Genomic DNA, 25,529 nt, shown 5'->3' with positions numbered 1-25,529 from the left:
GGGGGTTTTCTGTAACTGTTGTACCGGCATCATTCAGTTTCTACGACGCGTGCCGTGTTTCACAAAATATGGTGCAAATCATTCATGTGGTACAACTGTGACATTCAGCTTTAGAAGTGTAAAGATACAACGCCGGAACTTGGTTTAGGCGGACAGACGCAGCGAGCTTCTTTTGAGCCACAGCTGGTAAGCAGTCATGTGGAAGGAGTCGTAACCATTCGGAGTCTCGTGCCAAACAAAATGCCGACGAACCTTGATCAAATTACGGTACAACGTCGCATACGATTGTCTTGTTATCGACAACAATGTCTTCTTCAACAAGGAAACCTCGCCACTGTTGACAATAACTGAGAACTTGGTCCAATCCAAGACATTAGCAAATGGAAGCTCGTAGTGATTGGATATTATAACCGGAATGCAGCCGTAGTGTATTGCATCACTCACTCTCGCAGTGTTGACCTCGTAGCCTCTGACATGGAGGCAAAACTTGCTCCTCCGAAACCCTTCTTCGTAAGGGTAAGACGGGTTGCCGGGAAATATGTCCATGCGAGTGTCGTTGCCCCATAAATCGATCAGCTGTTGGCGAATGTCCGAGTTTTGAATTCGTCCTGAGAAATAAACAAGCTTATCCCTGCATTGAGCATAACATCACATGTTACATTGCTATTGCAAATGCGGTTTTATCGCAGCAACGGAAAACAATCATGTATATGATTTTGATGCGGGTATGATTATTTAACCCAGTAACGCTATCGGTTGATCTAGACGAAGTGATTAGCGTGGTATTAAATTAACATTTGGCCAAAGAAATTAAGCATTACCCAAAAACAAAACATACAAACTAAAATGTTGGGTTGGAGATAATACCTGGCATGTGGGGGGTTGAGGGTTTGCTGAGGAGGCCGTGGCCAAACCTGCGGCAAGGCGACATCTTTATGCGTAACATACAATCTCTGGAAGTAGCTGGAGGAGCAAGTGAGCTGGATCGCATTGTTGCGCAGCCCGGCATGTTGGGCGGCGGCCTCTCTGCAAACAGAGTGACAGCAGGCGTAGAAGTGGTCGGCGCCAGAGGAGGCGTTCCAGAACTTGAAGTCTCGGCCGACGGCGGCAGTGTAGTGGGCGACAAACTCGGCGATGGAGGACTCGGAGTGGACACGGGGGTCGTTGCGGAGGACATTGACGGAGAATGGGAGGAAGAAGAGGTGGGCATTTTGTGGGTCGTTGGTGACGAAGGAGCTGGAGAGGAGAGAGAGCTTGAACATGTGCTCGCTGAAGTAGTTTCCGAGCTTGGGGTCGAAGGGGTTGGGGTGGGGGAGGAAGACGGCGGGGAATGAAGCGAAGGAGGGGGAGGAAGGAGGATCGGAATTGTTGGAATTGGTGGGGTAGACGTAAATCTTGAAGCTTTGGAGCATTTCTCGGAAATCGGCCGCGAAGAGGTCCCAGTCGTGGTAAGGGCCTGAATCTGGAGGAGGAGGAGCGGACAGACCCAAATTATGGCTGTTTTGTTTGGATAAGTGGAGAGGGAAGATGGAAAACCAGGAAGCGGAGGAGACGGCCAGCGCCAGCATTGCCGCCAGGAGCAGCCGGCGTTTGAGGTTGGGCATTTTCTTACGTGATGAATACAGAGGATGAATCTTATCTTGTTGGTCCTCTTGATCCAAACTTGTGGAAACTCCGACGGGAAAGTGATTTTCGAACTGTTTCTTCACACTATTATTAAATTTTTTTTTTTTAATACAAATAATGACCGGCCAGCGAATTGGGCTGGAACATTAAATTTGGGTGACGATGGACCCACCCACCAACTCTAATTCTCCATCTATTTTTAATGAAAATCTTAATGACATCTCTAACTTTTTGCCAAAAATGACTTCATGCCATCGTTAACGTTTACTCTTTTGTTTTTGTTGGATTTATTCTGAAAATTAGAACGATTTAACCCATGTAATCTCTTTTTACACATAATTTACTCATTTCACCTATATTATTTTTTAGGGTTAATCTCTATTTACTACCATAAAATTTCGTGATTTTCAACATTTGGTACATGAAGTTTTTTTCATCTCAAAGTCATACCTCAAGTCTTAATCTGGGGATAGTTTCATACATCTATTAAGTTTTCTATCATAACCTCTATTAACTGATGATGTGGCGCCTACTTAGATAATGATTGAATGTCATGTGTCAATATGGACCACGTGGAAATTAAAAAATATTTAAAAATTTAAATTTAAATTTAAAATATATGAAAAAAAAAACTAAAAAAAAACTTACCCGTCTCTTACCCTAAACCCTAAAAAAAACTAAGGAAAACTAATGAAAAGGGCTTGAAAACTTTGAGTTTTAACGATAAGGACAAAATACAGGGTAAAGTGAATAGTATCAAGATTGATTTTTTAGTGTTAAAATGTGGTTTTTCGTTAAAGTGAACAGTACCGGAGCTTTTCGTTAAAGTTCCCAAAAAACTACCTGTCTCTTACCCCACCCCTCCCTCACATCTCTCTCTGCAACCCGCAGGACCCTCCATTTTCACCTCTGCAAACTGCACCAGCCTCCCTTCTCTCCTCTGCAAGCGTAGTCTAGTCCCGCCTGCAGCTTCTCCTCGTACACCTTCCGCTCGTTGGGGAAGAAGATCTCGTAGTTTCTCTCCGATGTGGGATCGAATTTCTTGTCCTCGTTGAATAGAGCGAAGAGGTAGATGGTCAGATCTGCTTTGGTTCTTAAAGGGGTCCCCCCGCTGGTCAATACCCGACAGATGAGGAACTTGGTGGTGTTGTGGGTGTCAACGAAGACCTCAATGCCGATGCCGATAGCTTCGATTTGGGTGTTGGGGTGGTAAGCAACGACATTTCGCTGGACCCAGTTGGTAGCAAAAGACTAAGACTTGGGGGAGGAGAAGAGCGATAGACGGTGACCTTGATGTTAGATCCAGCTAGGGCCCGGAGCACGGCCAAGTCGAAGTCGAAGACCTTGACCCGCTCCAAGCCTGGGGACTTCAGAAGCTGGTGCGGTTGGTAGAGGTGAAAATGGAAGGTCTTCCCCCAACCCAGATCCTACCCTTCCTCTCTCTCATCTCTATTCGCACACTGAAGGTTGTGGGTTGAGGCTAGAATTTGTAGTGGCTGAAGTGTGGTTCTGGGAGTCAGGGGTCTGCAAAAGAGGTGCAGTTGTTGTTCGATTTTAAAATGGCGAGAGAGACGAGATGCTGAAGTTTGCGGGTTGGTAGCTGCAAGTGCTGGGATTGCGACGAAGTTGTGAGTTGCTCGAGGGTTTGTTTATTTGACTTTGTAGAATGAGGGTTCCCGAGGACTGGGTTCCTCAAATTTCTTAACCATGCCGTGACCTTTGGGGGATTGCAAAACCTCGAATGAGAGACAACCATGTTTTGAAGTCATGGCTTCAACAATTTGGGTTCTTTGATTTATTGTTACCGCATTTGGGTTGTTGCTGAGACGCCGGCGCTGCAAGCTCGTCGGAGGGATCCCTCTGAAACTGTCGGCCATCCCCAACCTAGATCCCACCCTCCCTCTCTCTCATCCCCATCTACATTAAGTGGCGCAGATTTGTCGAAACCCTAAGGCTTCCAGTTCTGATATTTGACCCTAAGACTTCCAGCTTAAAGCCATGGACTTTTCTTTGTTTTAGTGTTTTTGTATATTTTTTTAATTTTTTAATATTGAAATGGGCTCATATTGGCACTCAGTTATTGTTCACGTGAATGCCACGTCATCACTTAACAGAAATTCTAACGAAAAACTTAACGGATGTATGAAATTGTCCCAAAATTAAGACTTGAGATATGATTTTGGGATGAAAAAAACTTCATGTACCAAATGTTGAAAACCACGAAACTTCAGAGTAGTAAATAGAAATTAACCCTATTTTTTATTAAAAAAAATTAATCTCTCTTTAAACTCAAATTTATTACCTAAACTACTCTCTCAAACTCAATTCAAAATGTTATCTTTACACCAATTTCCTTTATAAAATAACATATGTAATTGAATTAAAAAAAAAAAAAAAAGGCATCCTTGTCCCACCCCCTCTTCCACTAGCATTTCCATGGCTACTTTTTTTTTCTTTATGCTACCAAACCCAAACATTTGTCTTTTTTCTTTCTACTAATGTGCATAAGCAACAAATCAAACAATTCATCCTCTTATATTTATCAACAAGCAAGGAAGTTTATAATCTAACAACATTGGTGACAAGTTTTTCCTTAGAATTTTCCAATCGCAGAAAGTTTAACAAACCCTTCAGGCTTGATGAAAAAAATTGAAACCTAAATACTCATCTTCTAAACTTTAAAAAAAAAAAATCAAACGAACAAAATATTCATAAATTGAGTCATATCTTAGTTGGAGGATTCAAAACTTCAAAATCACCATCCATCAATAAAAATGCTTGTTTTTCTCTACAAGACCTATTAGGGTTTTAGCTAGAATGAATGTAGGATAAACAAGAAGCGATGGTAGGGTTTAATGAGTTTATTGATAAATTTGAGTTTTATTATTAATTTCATGCCCATTAATATGTTTTTTTTTTGTCAAACGATATAATTTTGTTAGATTAGTCACCAACGGAGTTCGAACCCACTCTTCTTTCCATCACTGTGGTAAATGACCACTTGCATACCCATTAATAGTTTGTGCATAGCAGTATAGCACAACTCTAAATTTATTGTAAAGTAGTGACAATTTATTGTTAGTTGAGACAGACAATGAGAGTGAATGACATTTTTACCCCCAACATCTTAACAGAGATTTATCGGAAGACTAACGAAAATAACAAATTGGATTGACATTGCTAACATGTTTGACCATAGGGTTATGATTAACAAAAGCGAAATTTTATTTGAACTCATGTAACCTCTTTCTACACCTAAAGTAAATTTAAATTGTTAATTGTCTATTTTACCTTATTGCATAATTACTATTAAATACAAAATGAAATTAATAATAAAACTCAAATTTATCAATAAACCCATTAAACCCTACCATCACTTCTTGTTTATCATACGTTCATTCTAGCTAAAACCCTAATAGGTCTTGTAGAGAAAAACAAGCGTTTTTATTGATGGATGGTGATTTTGAAGTTTTGAATCCTCCAATTAAAGTATGACTCAATTTATGAATATTTTGTTCGTTTGATTTCAATTTTTTTTTTAAATTTAGAAGATGAGTATTTAGGTTTCAATTTTTTTCATCAATTATGAAGGGTTTGTTAAACTTTTTGCGATTGAAAAATTCTAAGGAAAAACTGTCACATCCCGGCCCGGGGCGGACCACTTTCCGGGCCCGCTCCACCACCGTAGCACGATATTGTCCGCTTTGGGCCCGACCATGCCCTCACGGTTTTGTTTCTGGGAACTCACGAGCAACTTCCCAGTGGGTCACCCATCCTGGGAGTGCTATGGCCACCTTCTCGCTTAACTTTGGAGTTCCGACGGAACCCGAAGCCAGTGAGCTCCCAAAAGGCCTCGTGCTAGGTAAGGATGTGGATATACATGTAAGGATCACTCCCCTGAGCAATGTGGGATGTCACAATCCACCCCCCTTAGGGGCCCGACTTCCTCGTCGGCACACCACGACCAGGGTTAGGCTCTGATACCAATTGTCACATCCCGGCCCGGGGCGGACCACTTCCTGGGCCCGCTCCACCACCATAGCACGATATTGTCCGTTTTGGGCCCGACCATGCCCTCACGGTTTTGTTTTTGGGAACTCACGAGCAACTTCCCAGTCCCGGGCCCGCTCCACCACCATAGCACGATATTGTCCGTTTTGGGCCCGACCATGCCCTCACAGTTTTGTTTCTGGGAACTCACGAGCAACTTCCCAGTGGGTCACCCATCCTGGGAGTGCTCTGGTCACCTTCTCGCTTAACTTTGGAGTTCCGACGGAACCCGAAGCCAGTGAGCTCCCAAAAGGCCTCGTGCTAGGTAAGGATGTGGATATACATGTAAGGATCACTCCCCTGAGCAATGTGGTAAGGATGTGGATATACATGTAAGGATCACTCCCCTGAGCAATGTGGGATGTCACAAAAACTTTTTACAAATATTCTTAGATTATAAACTTCCTTGCTTGATGATAAATATAAGAGGATGAATTATTTGATTTGTTGCTTATCCACATCAGTAAAACGAAAAAAGGCAAAATGTCTGAGTTTGGTAGCAGAAAGAAAAAAAGAAAAAAAAAAGTAGCCATGGAAATGCTAGTGGGAAAGGGGATGGGACAAGGACACCTCTTTTTTTTTTTTTAATATTCAATTACATATGTTATTTTATAAAGGAAATGAGTGTAAAAATAACATTTTGAATTGAGTTTAAAAGGGTAGGTTAGAGACGTAGAACCCGATTTGCCTATAATGTTGAAAGTAGGCAATATATCGTATGTAGACGGAGTTTACTGACTACACTATTGAAATATATTTTCACATAAATGGCTCATCAAAATAGATTTAACTAGTCATTATCTGCCATTATAAATTATAATTCAATTTTGTCTACTTTAATTGTCTAAATCGATATCAGAAGGTAACCGAATCTGAAACCATGGAAGAAAATATCGAAAATATCGCCGAGTCCAAAAATTCCTGAAAATTTGGAAAAGTCCCAATTTTGAAGAAAATATAATGGCTCATCAAAATAGATTTAACTAGTCATTATTTGCCATTATAAATTATAATTCAATTTTGTCTACTTTAATTGTCTAAATCGATATCAGAAGGTAACCGAATCTCTCGAAAATATCGCCGAGTCCAAAAATTCCTGAAAATTTGGAAAAGTCCCAATTTTGAGCATAGAGGGGTTCGAACCCTTCCCACTTAACTCCTTAACACCTTAACCACTATACCACTTATGTTGTTGTGATAATATGCTACAATATTTATATATATGGTTTTGTTTTGAATTCTTTTTACAAGAAACAAATTTGCACATATTCCAAATTTTTTGTTGTATTATATTTTAAATTGTGTCAATTAATTACTTAGTCAATGGCATGTGGTTTTTAATTTTTCTATTTTTTATTTGGTCACTTACATGGTAGGGCTGGAAAAAATTCCGAAAAATCCCAAACCAAACCGAAAAAGTCCCAAACCCAAACCGAAAAATCCCAAACCGAAAAATCCCAAACCAAAACCATCCTGAAGTTCGGGAATCCCATCCCGAAAAATACTGAAATTTTCAATATGAGATTGGTTTCCAAATCCCATTTGTTTGGTAATCCCGAAAAATACCGAAGTATTCGGATTCCTATTGACTTTTGGGTTTTGGTTCTTGAAAACCATTGCCATGGTTGTTAACTACTCTTCAAAATACACTCACTTTACACATAGAGATGATGAAGATAGTGAAAATTTTGAACCTCATAGGAACTCTATGTGGTACTAAGTCACTCATGTATCTTACCATGCAATGTATAAAGTGTAAAATATTGTACTAATTCATCATATATAAATGATTATGGTGTGTTTAGACTTCTTTCATTAATTTCTACATATTTTCTACACTCACAATGTTTGTCAGCTCGCTATATAATCAACTTGATAATGTTAAATCCATCATGCAATGCATTTCCTTCCAATTTTTTGTGATAAACTAATAGATAATTGACTAAATAAACTTCCTGCAAAGTTTCAATAAAAATTTCTAAGTTTTTCTTACAATTTCCGTGGTTTCCATGTAATTTTTATCGATATCGATATTATCCCGATATTTCCATCAATATTTCCGTGTTTTCAAACTACTGATATTTCCAATATTACCGATATTTTCTTCCTTGTCTGAAACCAAACAAAGCTTTATTCGTAAGTTACAAAAACTTTTCTGGCTATAAGAAGAGCCGGGAAACGGTGTCGTTTACCGGGTGTGGTCAGGTTGGGCCACATCACCAATTTCAATTCTACACAAGTCGTCTATGTTCTGAAGAAAGAAGACGATGACAGGCAGCTGACCATTTGAACAAGAGCGAAAATAATACAGTGGAATTTGAATCTAAAGATCGAAGCTTTTGCATTTGGGTTGGAAAAAGTTGAAGTCTTTGAGCAGAAAAAGCATGGCCAGTTGCTGGGTAAGGAGTCCGCAGCCCCATCCCAATCTCCACCCTCATCAATCTTTCAGTAAGCGGCTGCTGATTCAGTCGCAGAGCCGCGTCCTCAGCCTCTCGAATTCTCAGCGCCGTCGTCAGAGCAGAATCTGCTGCAACTACGACGACGAAACGACCGGGAGACAATCACAACCACCAATTCCACAGGGTCCACAACCAACTGGGATTCAGCTCTACTCCGAGATTGAAAGGTAAGTTGTTCAGGCAGTGTGTGTGCGCCAGCCCCTTTGCATCCTGGGGTCGAATTACGCTGAACTAGAGTAGTTTAGAATATCGCCTTCTCGATTTTTATTTTTATTTTTATCTACTTGTAGAGTACTTACAGAGACAGTGAGGCAAGCCCAAGGTCGTTGGGATGGTACAGGCGACTGGACTCAAGTTGAGGTATCATTTCATGCTGTTTTTTTCGGCTTATCACATCGGTTTTAGTTTCATTCGTGTATGCACAAGGCTTTCTGGAATCTGCACAGGTCAACCATCACAGGATTTCAAATTTTGTTTCAGTTATGTTTATATTCCGTGATGAATTCTGTATTCGGAACCACTTCCGGGTGCTTATTTAGTTAAAAGTCCATTATCCAAGTGAATTCTAGAAAGATGGCCTTGGGATGAAACTAGATCAAATTTTCATAGTGGATCGAAACTTGGTTTCGTGGTGGATCAAAACTTGTCGAATCTGCGTAGCAAGTTTTACTTTTTGTTTTGAGTTACGAAAGCAAGGTTTATAATGTTGAAACTGTACTAGGAAACAATACATGTCAAACGCCCCGATCAAATTATATTCTCATTAGTAGGGACTTCAGCAGCCTGAGAGTTTCTTCTTTACTTGGTCATCCTTGCTTAGGGGTGTCCATTTCCTTATTCGCTTCGAAGTGCAACTTATACAAGTTCACACCCATCACGACCATTCAAAATGAAAGATGAATAAACCAGGTAGTGGCTGCAGATGTTAATCCGAGAAACTTTCTCGAGCATTTCATAAGGCTCTAGCTTGAAAGCCTACGAACCTTTTTTCAAGGAATAAATAGTATATGTTAGACACTGATTGAAAAAGCAGCCATATGTTTTTTTTTACTCTATCTCTTGTATGTTTCATTTGTGGGAAGGATAGTCTTCATTCATAACCATTCTAAACCTATCTATCATTATATATTTCAGGGAGCATGGGTTCTCAAACCGAGAAACTCAGAACCCAAGGCCGTGGTACATTTTATTGGTGGCATATTTGTTGGAGCTGCCCCTCAGCTTACCTACCGTTTGTTTCTTGAGCGCCTCTCAGAAAAGTGAGATTCAGTTAAAACTTTGGTTGTCTGGTAATTAACTTGAATAGTTTGTATCATGCATATACAGCTTATATGCTGTCCTGATTTCTTTTATTAGAAATTTGTATTTGATCTTTGTCTATCTACTATTGGTTTTGATGGAATTTTCCGCTTTTGAGAGAGAAGAAAATATGATTCAGCCATTTATGTGTTGTAGGGGTATTTTGGTGATTGCAACACCGTATGCTAGTGGATTTGATCACTTCTTCATTGCAGATGAAACCCAAATCAAATTTGATAGGTGTTATCGATTTCTTAAAGAGACGGTGTGTTTTTATTTCTTATCTTCAGAATCTGTATGTTTCGAATTCTGCTTGATTTTCTTCCTTAGGTGCACAAAACCTGAGATGCTTGATTGTACAGGTTCAAGATCTTCCTACTTTCGGTATTGGCCACTCTTTGGGATCTGTCATCCACCTTTTGATCGGTATTGCCACTTTTTTTTCCTAACTGCTCTTAAGAGTGCAAATCTTTTGGGTTTTAGAAACTCATTACGTTGGTGGCTGAATGGTTGGTTAGGTTCAAGATATGCTGTTCAAAGAAATGGGAATGTGCTGATGGCATTCAATAACAAGGTATTTAACCTCCTGACTTCATTGGTATACATTTCAGAACTCAGTAAGAAGAGAAGAAATTGAGATGAGTAGAGGTGGAATTCTCACTATTTCTAACAGTTTGCTTGCTTTATAATTCTTTTCTCATTTAGGCTGCAACCAGTTGAACTATACACCATCTCTTAACATCTCATACACATCTCACGTGCATCATAATTATGTATTGAACAAAACAAAAGATAACAAGTAAAAACATATGCATAATAACATGATATACGGTTTCTAAAAGTGTTTCGGTAGAACATTTGATATTAAAAACATTGTTTCTTTCATAATTTGACAGGAGGCAAGCTCAACTATTCCTCTGTTCTCACCTGTTGTCGTTCCAGTTGCTCAAGGCCTTGGACCAATTTTAGCACAGATTGCATCATCACCAACAATCCGCCTAGGGGTGAGATTTCTAAAATTAACGTGTTGTAAATTTGTACATATATGTATATTTAGTTTTTAAACCATGACACATGAAGCGTGATTATATAATCATCTCATCGAGGAATTCCATTATTCATTTCTAGTAACAATGAAACTCTGACATTGAAATGCTTGCAGGCAGAAATGACTTTGAAGCAATTTGAAAACCTTAGCCCTCCCATCATGAAGCAAGTTCTTCCTTTAGTTGAGCAGCTCCCTCCACTGTATATGGACTTAGTTAATGGAAGAGAAGATTTTGCTCCAAAACCAGAAGAAACTCGGCGACTAGTAAGCAAACCTATAACTATTTACAAGTTGCTTCTATGCTTCTCTTCATATTTAATGTTAAGGTTTACCACTTAATGATGCTTTTTCTCAGGTAAAATCATACTACGGTATTTCCCGGAATCTTCTGGTGAAGTTCAGGGATGATATGATCGACGAGACTTCAACTTTGGCACAGTTGCTAATTTCAAATTCAGCCATCAGTTCTATGCTAGACATGTCGATTCGCTTATTACCTGGAGATCACGGGCTTCCTTTGCAACAGGTGAATTTTGTGCCAACCATAGTTGGGAAATAAATATCCGTAGCTTTTATTTTTGGACATCCGTACGTCAAATGTATACTTAGAATCCCCGAGTCCAGTTCCAGTTTGATCCATCTCTAAAAGAGGAGCATTTTAGATAAATAATATTTCTGTCGTGCAGGCTCTCCCAGATGTGCCTCCGGCAATGGCAGATGCAGTAAATCGCGGAAGTGAGATGTTGGCTAATCTCACTGTCGGGACACCATGGGAGACCGTTGCTAAAGAAGTAGGCAGCACATGGGGTGTAGACTCGAAGGTACTTCGTGCAGAAGCATCAAAAGACTTAGGCCTGCTTGTGGATGTGATTGCGTCGTGGATAACTTCAAATGCAGGTCCAAGGCTCTTGAAGCCGTGATGGGTTGGGCAAATAATAGCATACAAATCAGACCAAAGTTTTTATCTCGCCGAGACAAGAACATGGTTTTCGATAGGACGATAAAAAGAAATGAATTGGAAATAAAATCTTGTTCATATTTATGTAATTTCAAAGATGTTAATGTATAGATAGAAGTAATCAAAACGTGTGTAAATGTACATTTGTTGGGTTTTAAGTTGTAGCAAAAGCAGTGTTTCTCTAAAGAAGAAAAAAAGTTGTAACATAAACAAGCATCAGAAACAAGGATAATGATAGTTTACTGTTACCATTGATTCATAAATAAAATAGTTTCGCCCGCGAAATTCGTCCCCTTACTAAAAAATCAAGCTCATAGTCAGGTACGAGATGGGATGATCAGCATGTGGTCTGCTATTGCCTGCCCCTTGCCTTTCTCATTTAGAGTGTGACGGACACAATATCGAACTCTTAAAGAGTAACATCAGCCACGTTGTACGGCCCGTGAGGGCTGCCTTTTCAAAGAGATACTTCAGCGGGCCCATGTACGGAAAAACCCCTCTAAGGCCATCTCCAACCGAAAGGTCCAGAGGGTCAGAGGGCTGAAAATAGCCCTAAAACCGTCTCCAACCGAGGGCTAGGCCAGAGGGCTCTGGAATCTGCGAGGGCCCCACGGGATCGAAGAGGGCTGGAGGGCTGGAGGGCTGGCTGGCTGGCTATTTTTTTTTTTAATGTTTCCTATTGCTGTCGGTTAAAACCGACAGCATTAAAGAGCTTTTTTTTTTTTTAATAGTTCTACTATTAGTGTCGGTTATAATCGACACTAATAGTTTGAAATGTTTTTGAATGTAACGGCTAGCTGAGTCAGCTAGCCGTTGGTTTTTTTTTTTTTTTTTTTTTTTTAAATTTATTTTAAACATTTTTTTCTTCTATAAATATGGTGAAGTTCTTTCAATTCTTCACTTCATTTGCAATATTTCCTTCTTCAATATTTTTCAATATTTCCTTCAATATATTTCTCAATATTTCCTTCAATATTTCCTTCAATATATTTTCTAATATTTCCTTCATCTATAATATTTGTTTCAATTTTTCAATATTTATTTCAATATATTTTCCAATATTTCCTTCATCTATAATATTTGTTTCAATATTTCCTTCATCTATAATATTTCTTCATTTCATTTGCAATATTTCCTTCATTTTTTTTCAAAAAAAATGGCCTCATCTGCAATGAAAGGTAGGGCTTGGACCCGAAAAGAAGATGAAGCTCTTTGCAAGGCTTATAGATGGATCTCAGAAGATAGTGTGAGGGGGATTTCTCAAACAAGTGAAGGTGTTTGGACTCGTGTGTCCAAAAAATGGCATCAAGCACTATTAGTAGCAGCAAGTAGACATGAAAGCGGCGCCAATTACTATGACGAAGTTAGTGTTTTACAGTTTATTTTAAATGTTTAATTATATTACATTAATTTCGTGAATTAATTTCCTAAAATTTTTTTAATTATATTTTCTAGGTACGCCAAGCGGAGGAATTGTATATGGAGGGCAGCTCAAAACCCTTTCAGTTTCACGGTTGTTGGGAAATTTGTAAAGGGTGGGTGTTATTTGAAGATCCACCTCAACGTAGAGTGGATTCTTTGGAAGTTGCATCCCCATCTGTAGATATGAATGAAGATGGATCTCCTACCATTCAACAAACAAGGGTAGAAAATCCGACTCCGTCCGAAATTTCTTTACCTAGGGCTATGGGACGAAACAAGGCCCGAAGGTTGAGGGAAAAGGGCAAGGCAAATGCTGATTACGCCGCTCAACATGAAGTGGCGGCCTCATTTCGATTACTGGCGGAGCAAAATGCCCGTGAGGCGGAAGAAAGGAAGTGTAGACATGAAGAGCGAGCCAAACAAATACAAGAAGAGATGGATGATAAGAATATGGAAATGAACACTTCGAATTACACTCCAATGAGTAAGGCCTATTTTGATAGGAAAAAAAAAGAAATTATGGCTCGGCGGCAATTGTTTACCTCTGACTATACTCCTACAATGGCAGATGATGAAGATGATATTGATTATGGATATTAAATTTAAGTCGTTGTAATTTTTAAATTTAAGTTAATGTTGTTTTTAAATTTAATTTGTAGTGTTTAAATATAAGTTGTTGTTTTTAAATTTAAGTTGTTGTAGTTTTTAAATTTAAATAATAAATTATGTTTGGCCCTATGACCCTTTGGCCCTCGGTTGGAGACGGTTTTTTGTGACAGGGCTAAAACGAGCCCTTTGGCCCTCTGGCCCTCGGTTGGAGACGGAGGCAAATATGGCCCTGTACTGTTCATTAAAATATTAATATCTTGGGGAATGAGCCCTCTGGCCAGCCTTCGGTTGGAGATGGCCTAAAGTCATAAAAGATTCCGGTCTCAACTTGGGACACGATCTGTATTGAATTAAACTTTCATATTGTAATAAGTTTTAATTTTTCTATGTCCCGACTTAAGTAAACACGCCACCATATAGTTAGAATTATCAATAAATAATATGCAAGAAATAAAATTCTTGGCGCCCAAAAATCCAATTTAGGAAATACAAAATTCGATAAATAAGTCCAACAATATATTTTAACTACCACTCTATTAAGTAATAACCTAAGTTATAAAATTGGTTTGGTCCCAACTGTGTAACTTTAGGAAGGTTTTACTGTAAATACGAATCTGCAGTATATATGACAACTCATCCGTTGGATATATAGGCATGGCGCAATCTGACTTCTTAGCGAATCAAACGAAAGGATGACACAACGAGCAGCTCAACCCTCCCGTCTCTTTGCATCTAATCTTCATGAAACAGATACAGGCCAAGGCCAAACCGAGCACACGCTCTGCAGAAAGCAAGTTGCTCAGCTGCAGCAACTGGATCGACAATATCGTCACTGGGTGTTACTGTTCCACTTGATTCACGGTGTGCCTGCATTGGTGCGTCAGATCAAATATTAGAACTGCAGGTGTTATCGTATGTTCCTCAAGGCACCCGTTTTAAAACAGGAGATTTACAATTGAAACTTGTGGAGATAAGGACTATGACAAGAATTCGACGATGGTGAAATCATTGGCAATGCACCACTCCCCAAATAACAAGGCATCCAGCCAACAGTTATACATTACCTCACTTCCTTTAATTTTGAACTAGAAGATATAAACAGTGAAATCATTGGCAATGCACCGCTCCCCAAAGACGAGATAAGGACATGCTTCTAATTGTTTACTCGTGTAAAATGTTTCACTGTTTCCTTAGGCATTTTCTTGTGTAGAAGGTTTGTGACGCTTGCTGGTTACTCAGTTTTAGGTTATTTAACATTTCAAGAATTCAAATTCACGTTCCCATTCAAAACTAAATTCAGTACGCATTAAGTGTTCGTTAACATAACGTTTTTGTCCTCCACCCAAGTCTCCACCTTAAAACTATAATGACAATTCTAAAAAGCGCATCAACCTTCAAAAACATAAGATGACGGAGACTCTCTGAGCCTCTTGAATTAACAGTATATGAAAGATTCACTTCCTAATACTTGACAGTACCAATTTTTTAGGACCACAATTCCATAAAATTCAAAGCAATCGCGCACAAAAAAATTATATTCACATATGGAACTGTAGTGATTTTTTTATGGCATGTATGATACAACTTGTGATTGCAAAGAATGATTCTATGGTCAGAGGCATGAATATTATTTTCATATAGTAACTAGTTATCAAACATGATATGTTATAATGTAGAAATAAACCGCAGTAGATAGAAGAAGGGCCAGACCTCTCCATCAGATCCACGTACAGTGACACGGTATACCACAGTCACGCTTCCATTGTCAGAAAATATAACATCACGGACTTCTCCACACCATCCTGTAAAAGAGAATGTTAACAACTGATAACATATGGAGATTCACTAGAAACGAAATTAAGTGGTCAATGAAAGTAAATTTAGTCCACAATTCACTACAGAGGGCAAGAGAGAGTAGCAGTCGGGCGAACTACCTGAAGCTCTTAAACTCGAATTAGGTTGCTGATCTTAATACTCTGCCTAAAACTCATAATGCAGGCATCAAGGTTTCGTAAACTAAAGACGAATTCGGGATTAAGAGCAATGATGAATAGCATGCACTCCAATTACCAAACATACATCTTAGTAGTGTACTGGCACAAATATTGAAGAATGATTGAAATGAAAAATGCACATAACATGGCATCTCCACGCCGAAACGCATGAGACTGATGAAGATTACAGATAGCTAATTGCTTAATAAAATCAGATTAACAGTTAAAAATACACCAATTACCAAGTATTGATTACAAAAGGGGAGAAACAAATTGCAAAATTTTTCTGAAAAACAAAAGTTGGGGTATTTTGGAGCAATTAAAAAATGAGATTATAAGGAATTATGATTGAAAGCTTATGAATTTGCAAACTGAGAAGACGAGGAAAAGAAGGGACACACCAGCAGCGTAGAAGCTCAACATCCGGTTGGCATGGTACCTACCCAATACACAAAATTTCCATGAGATTTGTTTGGTCAACGAGAAAATCAAATGAGAGAGAAAAGAAAATTACCAGGGGATGAAGGTGGAGGAGGGACTTTCAGCTGCCGTCTGGATGATGTTATCAGGGATTCGCTTGTTGAGGTCTCTGAGGATTTCAGTGAGAGGGCGAGTGATGAGGGACGAGTTGGAATACGAAAACGATTTGTCTAGGGGCACCACATAATTCGAATTGGGCACATCGCCACCGCTGCTGCTCTTGCATGCGATCATACAAACTCCTCCTCCCCCTCCCGTTCTCCTCCGACCCCAGATTCCAGCTCCGACCACTCGAGTTCGGAGCCGGATGGAATCGACCCGACACGGAACCGGGGCGGATATCGGGAGCAGAACATTGCTGCAGGTACTGGTCTGCAAAGCCATTGTTAGTTAGTCCACGCTCCTCTCTCCTCTGAAACTCCAACTCTCTCTCCTCTGAAACTCCCTCTCTCTCTCTAGAATCTAGGCGTCCGGGGGCGGGACTGGCAGATGTGAACACGATCGATTGCTTGTCCAAATTCTAAGAAAGTGGCGACACGTGCGGCCCAAGATCACAACTTTTTTTTCCTTTCTTTACGTTATTTTTATTTTTATTTTTATTTTTTAGTACATTTCGTTGCGCTGGTACTTTGACTATTTATTTTTTAAAAAGAAAACTAATTAAAAGTAAAAAAAAAAATTAATAAAAAAAAATTAATTTTAATGAAAAAGAACAAATAAAGATGTAGTGAATAATACCAGAAAAATGTAAAAATGTGATTTTTTGTTAACAGTGAACAATATTTTTCGTTAAAACTCCATTTTTAAAATTTATTTATTGCAGTATTGTTATTTTGGTTTTTGTCATTTTAGTCTCTATTGAACAATTTTACTTTTTATTTAACATATATTTTTTATGCAATGATCAAAATGATTGATGGTGAATTTCTACTTATTTTAAATATTAAGAACCAAAATGAGGAATTATGTCAATCTCAGATACCATTTTTGCTAAAATGCCAACACCAAATTTCATCTAAGTGTACGCTCAATTTTTATAAGGGTAGTGTTATTCACACACTCATTCTTACTTCTCATACTCTTGTTAATTTTTTACTATTGATTTTTTTCAATTCATTCAATCCAATAGCTAAAATTTGAAAATAGTGTGTCATAAGTAAAAATAAGTGTATGAAAAACACTATCATTTTTTTATACACACCATTAAATTATAAATGTAACTTTTTCTAATTTCACCAAATTTATTCCTTAGAATATCCTTAAACATCATCACCACAGACACCAACACACCAACAGACGGCTACTGATCTGATATGCTGAACAAGATTTTTGTATAAATCTACACGTAGGGAGATGTTTTTGGGCAAAATTATAAGTCGAAAACAGTAGAAAGCAAAAACAGCCATACCCCTACTTCTGAAAACAAACGGTTTTTTTTTTTTTTTTCACAGCACAGTTACTTCTTACTAGCCTTTTGTTCCATCAAATCCAATGCAAAAACAAAAACCCCAGCAGCCACCCTGTAACGCCAAATCCCCAACCTACCCACCCAAGCCTAGCAGCCCCACACGCCCCAACCCGCTTCCCCACCGTATCGACCCACCTACTCGCAAGTTGCACCCCGGAGTTTGGTGAGTTACAAAATACAAGGTGTTGTACACCAACCCTTCAACTAAATAAACTACTAATTCTAATTGGTTGGTGATTAAATTAAAATAGCGTCTTGCCACACACGTATTAAATTAAAATAGCGTCTTGCCACACGCATACGTGTGTGGCAATTGCCTTTTTATATTAGACCATGTTCAATGAAAAAGTGGTGAATCGATTAAACTTATTTTTGGTTTAATTGTAATTTTTGAAATTCTTAAAAGGCAATCTATGGTATTTTGAATGTTTTACCGTTATAGGATGCTCACTTTATATATATATATATTAAATGTAATCTTTTTTGTCATAATATGTTGATGCTACTGCTTCAGGCCCATAAAAATTCCCAATTTTTTAAGTTAATATGATCATAATTTTAATTTTAATTTTTGAACATCCACGGCATGTTGATCATATGATTAAAGTTGATGGCATAGTGATCAGAGTTCAACAGCATATCAAATTTCTTTGCGGATTAAATTACTTTTTTTTTTCTTCCACTTTCGATACAAGTCCTACAAAAAGAAATGAATTCGAACACAAGACGTTTGATCAAATGATGATTAAGACAAGCCACTCAAAATGCTTGTTTTCTTGCACGAGAAATAGAAGTTGACGTGAGCTCGATCGATCGCACACGTCGCCATCCTTCATAGCAAGTCGATGAATTCAAACGTATTTTTGAGCAAATCCACGACAAAGAGCAATTGAATTTTTCATTCTTACGGTACCTAGTGAGGAAGGACAAGGAAAATGATAGAAAATCATAAGTAGTACATTGGACCAATCTCCACCCCATACATTTAGCCTATTTTTATTTGGTAACTTCATGCACTAAGCGCTGATGTTTTTTCAAGCTGTAGCATCATATCCAAAGGTTAAACTTTAAGTTTTTAGATCAAATTCAACGATCAATCATGCAACAATAGTCCGTGTTTTTAGATACCAAAGAGAAAAATTGATATTTAATAGTTCAGCAAGAACTATCCACCTACTTCATTCATAGAAGAGTCCTATTCTTGTATCAAAGTGTAGAAGTATCACTTCAAAACTTTCTTTGTTGCTTATGCAGGCGGTTTCCGTGAGAATATGGAATTATCGTACATTGATAAGTTAAGGAAAGCTTCTAAGGAGTTAAACTACTCCTCCCCATTCCCCATGAGACGTGGGTTATCAGTTACTGAGCGAAAATTCAACTTCCATCACGCAATCATAGTGTGTTCACCCACACTACCTTTACACATGCATATAAATTAGTTTCCTAATTGTCAATTAGTTTTACAACGAAATCTCATTTTCACCAAAGATGCTTGGATAAGCTGACTGCCAAGATAAATTCATTTCCCAAGAAGATCGTAACTTCAACATATAACATTTCTGCCCTTGAAGTTTCACCTATCAATCTATGACTACAAGTTACAACCAAAGGCCACCCTAGTCTCCCTTCTGGGGAAAGAGACTAGATTTCCAACTGTTTACTATGTACAGATCCAAGATCAAGAGCATTACATAAATTACAAACGCACCAGACGTACCCAAGTATGTAGTGTTGTTTAAGGATTGAGTTCGCATCATGTGGTAACCCGTGTTACTTGTCTTTTTTTTTTAAGGGATCAGCTGATGGCTTCATTACAGCAGTCCACCATTTTGAAGGCCGGAAGACTCACAGATGCATTTCAACCTTCCCCTGACCACCCTTTCGCGTTACTTGTCATTTCCATAAGACTCTAAGTCAAAGCAAATAATAGGATGGTAGTTAAGACCAAAAGTAAGTTACTAAACAGATTGCTACCCAAAGCAAGTCTAGTAGCCACCTCTTCCAGCTTTCTATAAAAAATCTGCTGCACTTCATTGCGGATGCTTTGCACATCCATAGCACAATCTCTGTGGTCTTCCACCACCATTAAACCCTGCCGTCGCCGGCTCAATCTCTCCAAGACTCCATCCAACCCACAAAAGTTCTTAAAAACCAGAGCTTCGGTTGTCCTGACTCCTGAGTTGCAGAAGATTCTTAAGCGCAACGAGGGCTGCATACCATTGCAAATGATGAGAAACTGATTATCATAAAGTTACCAACTTCCTAATCCAACAAATCAGCAAATCGTGTGCAAGTGGAGTAAGCACATCAAAATACAACTTAATTGAATTTATCATAAAGTTATTCCTTTGTGCTGTTTTTATTTTGAATGTGCATCGGATTTTTTAAAAACATATTTTGGAACTATAAACTTATCTTCGGATTATGATTTTTATAATCAAGTTAGAGCTGTAATGCATTTTAATCCAGAGTAAATTGTAGCAATGGTCCCTCAACTTTAATCAAATTGAAGCAATGGTCCCTCAACTAAAAATTCATTATCATTAGTCCCTCAACTTATCAAAATGCGTAGCTATAGTCATTTTCATCAATTTCGTCAAAAATTTATCAAAATAAGTAATGTTGGAATAACTATTTATATAATTAGGGTCCCAACTCATCAAAGTGTGTAATTATGGTCATTTTCGTCAACCACGTCAAAAAATTTGTCAAAACGAGTTATGTTGTAAGGATCATTACTACAATTGGGTTAAAGTTAAGGAACCATTTCTCCAGTTGAATTAAACTTGAGGGACCAATGGTAATGGACTTTTAGTTAAGGGACCATAACTGCACATTTTGATGAGTTGAGAAACCAATGGTAATGAATTTTTAGTTGAGGGACCATTGCTTCAATTGAGCTAAAGTTAAGGGACCATAGCTACAGTTGGTTCTTTAATCTATGCTTTAGTACAAAAATTCAAGAATATTTACATCAAATTTGGGCCTCATTTTAATTCATTCAATATATATGTATATTATATATATATATATATATATTTCCAGAAATTATATTATTTATATTACTTTTTCAGTAAACTCTTCCAAAAACGGAAAATGCAAGAAAAGAAATTGCAATGGACGAAAGTGAAAATTTGCTTAAATTACAAAAAGACGAAAACGACGCCGCAGCCGGGTAGGCGCACAATTAGGTTTTTCAATTCAACTTAGTGGCTGGTGACCTCCGAGCTCCGGCCCAAATTAGCAGCGGAGAAAGTAGAGGTTTAGGGTTTAAGGCCAGGCCAACAGTGACGGAGCGGAACAGCAAAGCTAAGATAGGGAGAGAGAGAGATGGTGAGGCTGACTGCTGACTTGGTATGGAAGAGCCCTCACTTCTTCAATGCTCTTAAGGAGAGAGAGTTGGATCTCCGAGGTAATTCCAATTCCAATTCCCAATTCCCAACTCCAAACCCTACATTGACGCCGTTAGGGTTTTGATAATTGAAACTGTTTGCTTCCTTTTTGTTGTCAGGTAATAAGATTGCTGTAATTGAAAACTTGGGAGCGACAGAGGTGTGATTTACTTAAATTTAACTGTAATCGTTTCAAGCCATCGTTTTTTCGATTTAATCTGCTTCAAATTGCTGAATTTAGTTGAATGAAATATGGTTTTTCGGTTTAATTTGAACAGGACCAATTTGACACCATTGATTTGTCTGACAATGAAATCGTCAAGCTCGAAAACATGCCCTATCTTAATCGTTTGGGTACTTTGATTATTAATAACAACCGAATCACCCGTATCAATCCCAACATTGGAGGTAACTAACTTCTATCCTTCTGTCACTTTTATGTCATACCATCATGTTATCTTTTATGTACCAAGTATCGAGTTGTATGTAAATGCAGAGTTCTTGCCGAAGTTACACACCTTGGTGCTTACCAACAACAGGCTAGTCAACCTGGTAGAGATCGACCCTCTTGCATCCCTCCCAAAGTTGCAGTACCTTAGCCTTTTGGATAACAACATCACCAAGAAACCCAACTATAGGCTGTACTTGATTCATAAGTTAAAATCGCTTCGGGTTCTTGATTTTAAGAAGGTGAAAAACAAGGTGAGTCAACTTTAGATTGCCAAACTAATGTTTGTCGTTGTGGTGTGGGCGCTACTTTTCTATGGTACCATTTATGAGATGCTTTTAGAGTGCCTAGGAATAACATACTAATGGAACACTAATACTTGGTATTAGAATGCCCTGAATTGCATAGCTGAGTTCCATGCTGACATGACAGAAGCACACCTCTTGTGAGCAAAACTGGCTTGGCCATATTGTACTTAGCTACGGTGTAATGTGACATATATGTTGTATTATAATTGTGACGCTTTTTCTCCGGGGGATTTTCGATTTTTACTCGTAGGCTACTGAAAATCAATTTCTGTAGTGTCTGATTCCCAGACATTACACAATATTATTTTGGTTTTATAGCTTTAAAAGGCTTTGTTCCTTCCAAATGCTTCATTTTTGCTAACTTGTATCAATGGCTTCTGCTTATTTCTTACTACTTTCACCCAAAAAGTGGAAATATGAAATAGAATGCTATTTTTCGTAGAAGGTTAGCTTGTCCCTTTTGTACCTATCACCTGGATTAATTATTATTTGGGCTTGTTCTATCAATCATAGGAGAGACTGGAAGCACAAACTTTGTTTTCATCTAAAGAGGTTGAAGAAGAGACTAGAAAGGTATCTCCCAAAAAATTCGTGCCTGCAGAGGTTCCAGAAGTTTCCCAGGAACAACAGGCTCCAAAAGTTGTTGCCCCCACTCCTGAACAAATTATGAAAATCAAGGTAATCTTAGCTATCAAGTTTTTACATAATTTCATCAATCATTATATTCTGTGACCATGTATGTGCATGGAAAAACTACGTCTTTCTCACGTTGGAGCTGTTAGTAAAACGAATGAAATATTATTTAAATGTATCTAGGAGAGACAAAGTTCACCATTCAATTACTTTTATAATCAACGCAGTTTTATTCAAGAAATAACAATTTTCATAGTCTTTTTAAGTCCGTGTTCTAAATGTGAAGGAAGAAACAGTTAATTAGGGTTATTCTTTTTTCCTCTACTAATGAATAAACATTAGTATGAAATTATTTTTCCAACCTTTATAATTGGATTTGTTCACAAGTGTAAATTGATTGAGCAATTCTGATACATTGTCTATTCTCCATGTTAAATTGTCTTCACTTTGCTGTTTAGGCATTAGTTGTCCCAACTGAAAGTTATTCTGATATATCGAGATATCCAGTTGTGGGAATTGATAGAGAATTTGATCTTTTGTGATAGATTATTGTTTTGTTTCGGTGGTTTTTTCTCCTACCGTGCAGCTATTTGTGGAGTCACCTTAGGTTTTCAATTATTTTATACGTTGTTTGTCCATGTGCAGGCTGCCATAGTGAATTCCTCGACTCTTGAAGAGGTTGCTAGACTTGAAAAGGTTGTTTGCTCAAGCTGAGAAACTACTTCACAATTTTCTCGATGTCTTATCTCTTAATGTTTTTACTTTAACATTCTACTTGTTTTGCATGAGCAGGCACTGAAGTCGGGTCAGCTTCCTGCAGATTTGGAAATTTTTGATGATGATGCTGAGCCCAATAGTGTTGAAGAAAGGGATGATAAAATGGACACAAATACTGAAAATGAGGCTAGTACTGAACCAAAAGATGTGGAGGAGCAGAAGAACGATGAAGCTGAACTGATGGAACAGGTATCGATGCACTTCCTATAATGTTTAAACTTAAAAGTATTTTCTATATTTTTTTCTTCATCTTTGTGCACTGTTGTAGAAGGGTCTCATGTTATCCGGGTAAGAAGATGCGTACAACTTTGATGGCCTCAAAAATTATCTTATAAATCAAGATAGTGGTGTTATTGTTTTCAAATAATGCAATGTACAAACAGGACCCTTTACAAACAAGAGGGACTGTGTTGGTTTATAATATTGTCATAATGTAAGGGCATAGGGAATGGACAGAAGGAAATAGGATGAGTTCGGTTCAGCCTTTGTCTGTTTATTTCTTCAGCTATCGGAATTCATTTCACGTTAAACTTACTTTTGTAGCTCCCATCAGTTCTGCAGGCTTAGGTTGTGATGGATTTAGGCTTCTTCACATTAGTGATTCATACAGAATTAGGATCCACTTGGGAAGAATCAATTGTTTAGCAAGGTTGATAATGATATGTTAGATTGTGTAATTGCTGAGCCCATTTTGAGAAGGATAGTTGTTATAAATTAGTACTGCGTTCGCATGTGTTACGATCCTGTAGTCTGTATGTAGGCAGGCGAACTTATATGATATGTTGGTTGATATTCTCTGGTTCTAGTACTAATGTACTTTTTCCTCTTGCAGGAGTAGGAGAATCCAAATATATCCCGGCATTGTAAAGCTTGTCTGATTCGAACCCCTTGGCTGCGCCTGGAAAAGTTATTGATTCGGAAATTCTGCTACTCCTTGAACTCTGTTCAATATACGAGAGAACAAGGGGATTATGCCTGTGTAAGAACAATTTATTTTTGCCTGATTAATTAACACTAATCCCTTTCTAACATGCTTTTGGGAGAGTTGGAACGGTTCATATCTGTATTATGTTGATACAAAGTTTGTGTCAAATTTCATATATTCGTGTTGTTTGAGTTACAAAATAACGAAGGCCGTCAACCACTGCACAATTTTTTCTTACTTGTTCCAATGTTACATTTTACTACGGATGTTTTAACTTTTAATCGGTTTTGCAAAATATTACAAAACTACCGTAATCTTCATGCCGTTCTCTTGCACTATACGCTATAAATTAAACAGTGACATTCCGGAGATGTCCCAGTTGACATAACTGTGGTCTTGGTCATGGCGGAGTTAATGGCGCCCAAGAATTGTCTATTGCTTCCACGGCCACAGACACGGAGCGATATCTTCAGCGTTTGCCGGACGCAGTCCTACGATCACGCACGGCCGCCTTTAGCGGCCAGTCTTATACTCAACCTCTTCATCACGAACAAGAATGCTGCAAATTGGATGAGGATGTTCTGGAACGGCGGTCCACCGTGGAATTGTAACTTGGTTTTTTGATAAAATTTGTGTTCTACTTGTAACGAAAGCGCTTATGAGCACGCACAAGTACTTGTTACATAAACGTTTTCAGTTAGGACTACGCAGTATCGTACAAGAAGAGTGTTTGAAAACGTATCAGCTCATGAGTTGCTGAGGGACTTGTGGGGTACCATGTTCATTTTCTTACAGACTTTTGAGTGGTTGCTCCCAAACTGGTTACCATGACATATCATTTCTTACAGCTACCAGAAAACCTTTTTTTCATTTATTTCCCTGGATCTCTTAATTTCGAATACTTTTCTGCAACTTCCACAATTGCCGTACTGAAACATTAAAAAAAAAGAAAAAAAAAAGAAAAGTAAATAAAAAGAAAAAAGAATAAAAAAAAGAAAAAGAGGCAGCTCCCTCAGAACGAAAAACCTATCAACACAGAATTGATTCAGACAAGGCTGAAACTTTTAATATATAAATGGAGTTCAATCATCGGGAGCTGCTTTTGCTGCTGCTGCTTCACATCAAATCAAATGCGAAACTTAATCCAATCAACTGAAAGAAAGTATTGAGAAAGCAATTTAAAAATAAAAAAAACACCATGCAAATGCGAATCAGAATTTATCAGCAGAGATGAAAAGTGAAGAACAAAGCGGAGTATCGATCAACAAGGCAGAGAGGGATAAACAACGGAAACAAAGGATTCTGCAGAATTTTGTGGCCTTCCGTTTGAGGCATTGGGACGGCGGCCGCGTCCGCGTATTCGGTGTTCCACCGAATGGATACCAAAGCAGCCTTTTATAGACGAGCCGCAACTCGAACGCTAGACCTAATTGTCACCTGCCCTGCAAGTTGCAAACCCCACTTGTTTATATGGGCCGCGCTTCCTGGGCTTCATCTTCCTTGTGGTTCAGGGTTTGTTTTCTTGTTGGGCTATTAGTTGCCTCTCATTTAATAAATTTTGTTCTCACATTACACGCTTGTGTCGTTGTTATTATGTGATTTATTGAATTTGATGACTATAAATAAATAATTA

At 38.2% G+C, this 25,529-nt stretch overlaps 5 protein-coding genes across 5 annotated transcripts; 3 read left to right on the top strand and 2 right to left on the bottom strand.

Annotated features, from left to right (window-relative positions):
- Positions 1–57: 57 nt before the first annotated feature.
- LOC126608724 (probable glycosyltransferase At5g03795) lies at positions 58–1,763 on the bottom strand. Its single transcript, XM_050276719.1, has 2 exons — positions 868–1,763; positions 58–631 (listed from the first exon to the last, which is right to left on the bottom strand). The coding sequence occupies exons 1-2, from the start codon at positions 1,602–1,604 to the stop codon at positions 145–147; spliced, it is 1,224 nt and encodes a 407-aa protein (XP_050132676.1). The 5' UTR covers positions 1,605–1,763; the 3' UTR covers positions 58–144.
- A 6,088-nt stretch (positions 1,764–7,851) lies between these two features.
- Positions 7,852–11,725, top strand: LOC126608926 (uncharacterized). Its single transcript, XM_050276939.1, has 10 exons — positions 7,852–8,302; positions 8,426–8,495; positions 9,270–9,394; positions 9,591–9,699; positions 9,797–9,860; positions 9,953–10,008; positions 10,331–10,438; positions 10,597–10,746; positions 10,838–11,008; positions 11,169–11,725. The coding sequence occupies exons 1-10, from the start codon at positions 8,061–8,063 to the stop codon at positions 11,400–11,402; spliced, it is 1,329 nt and encodes a 442-aa protein (XP_050132896.1). The 5' UTR covers positions 7,852–8,060; the 3' UTR covers positions 11,403–11,725.
- A 1,041-nt stretch (positions 11,726–12,766) lies between these two features.
- LOC126608734 (uncharacterized) lies at positions 12,767–13,598 on the top strand. The gene is made up of 2 exons (XM_050276735.1): positions 12,767–12,803; positions 12,896–13,598. Exon 2 carries the CDS (start codon positions 12,920–12,922, stop codon positions 13,460–13,462), a length of 543 nt encoding a protein of 180 aa, XP_050132692.1. The 5' UTR covers positions 12,767–12,803; positions 12,896–12,919; the 3' UTR covers positions 13,463–13,598.
- A 290-nt stretch (positions 13,599–13,888) lies between these two features.
- Positions 13,889–16,462, bottom strand: LOC126608527 (DNA repair RAD52-like protein 2, chloroplastic). Its single transcript, XM_050276467.1, has 4 exons — positions 15,980–16,462; positions 15,867–15,904; positions 15,182–15,273; positions 13,889–14,338 (listed from the first exon to the last, which is right to left on the bottom strand). The coding sequence occupies exons 1-4, from the start codon at positions 16,327–16,329 to the stop codon at positions 14,204–14,206; spliced, it is 615 nt and encodes a 204-aa protein (XP_050132424.1). The 5' UTR covers positions 16,330–16,462; the 3' UTR covers positions 13,889–14,203.
- A 4,066-nt stretch (positions 16,463–20,528) lies between these two features.
- LOC126608833 (U2 small nuclear ribonucleoprotein A'-like) lies at positions 20,529–24,099 on the top strand. The gene is made up of 8 exons (XM_050276835.1): positions 20,529–20,825; positions 20,925–20,965; positions 21,084–21,213; positions 21,302–21,507; positions 22,075–22,239; positions 22,840–22,890; positions 22,987–23,160; positions 23,804–24,099. The coding sequence occupies exons 1-8, from the start codon at positions 20,744–20,746 to the stop codon at positions 23,807–23,809; spliced, it is 855 nt and encodes a 284-aa protein (XP_050132792.1). The 5' UTR covers positions 20,529–20,743; the 3' UTR covers positions 23,810–24,099.
- Positions 24,100–25,529: the final 1,430 nt, after the last annotated feature.

Source organism: Malus sylvestris, chromosome 16, assembly GCF_916048215.2.
Source record: "Malus sylvestris chromosome 16, drMalSylv7.2, whole genome shotgun sequence".
Lineage (NCBI taxonomy): Eukaryota > Viridiplantae > Streptophyta > Magnoliopsida > Rosales > Rosaceae > Malus > Malus sylvestris.
The sequence above is the reverse complement of the archived record's forward strand: the minus strand, read 5'-3'. Positions and strand labels throughout refer to the sequence as shown.

Bases quoted from the DNA above. Each gene is read 5' to 3' on its own strand.
- LOC126608724 (XM_050276719.1), bottom strand. From the start codon at position 1,604: ATGCCCAACCTCAAACGCCGGCTGCTCCTGGCGGCAATGCTGGCGCTG. The intron at 632-867 runs GTATTATCTCCA...TGCTCAATGCAG, and splicing joins CTCAACCCCCCACATGCCAG to GGATAAGCTTGTTTATTTCT.
- LOC126608926 (XM_050276939.1), top strand. From the start codon at position 8,061: ATGGCCAGTTGCTGGGTAAGGAGTCCGCAGCCCCATCCCAATCTCCAC. The intron at 9,395-9,590 runs GTGAGATTCAGT...TATGTGTTGTAG, and splicing joins CTTGAGCGCCTCTCAGAAAA to GGGTATTTTGGTGATTGCAA. The intron at 11,009-11,168 runs GTGAATTTTGTG...TCTGTCGTGCAG, and splicing joins ACGGGCTTCCTTTGCAACAG to GCTCTCCCAGATGTGCCTCC.
- LOC126608734 (XM_050276735.1), top strand. From the start codon at position 12,920: ATGGAGGGCAGCTCAAAACCCTTTCAGTTTCACGGTTGTTGGGAAATT.
- LOC126608527 (XM_050276467.1), bottom strand. From the start codon at position 16,329: ATGGCTTTGCAGACCAGTACCTGCAGCAATGTTCTGCTCCCGATATCC. The intron at 15,905-15,979 runs GTAATTTTCTTT...TGTATTGGGTAG, and splicing joins TCCTCCACCTTCATCCCCTG to GTACCATGCCAACCGGATGT. The intron at 15,274-15,866 runs GTGTGTCCCTTC...TCTCTTTTACAG, and splicing joins GTTGAGCTTCTACGCTGCTG to GATGGTGTGGAGAAGTCCGT.
- LOC126608833 (XM_050276835.1), top strand. From the start codon at position 20,744: ATGGTGAGGCTGACTGCTGACTTGGTATGGAAGAGCCCTCACTTCTTC. The intron at 20,966-21,083 runs GTGTGATTTACT...TAATTTGAACAG, and splicing joins AAAACTTGGGAGCGACAGAG to GACCAATTTGACACCATTGA. The intron at 22,240-22,839 runs GTAATCTTAGCT...GTCCATGTGCAG, and splicing joins AACAAATTATGAAAATCAAG to GCTGCCATAGTGAATTCCTC.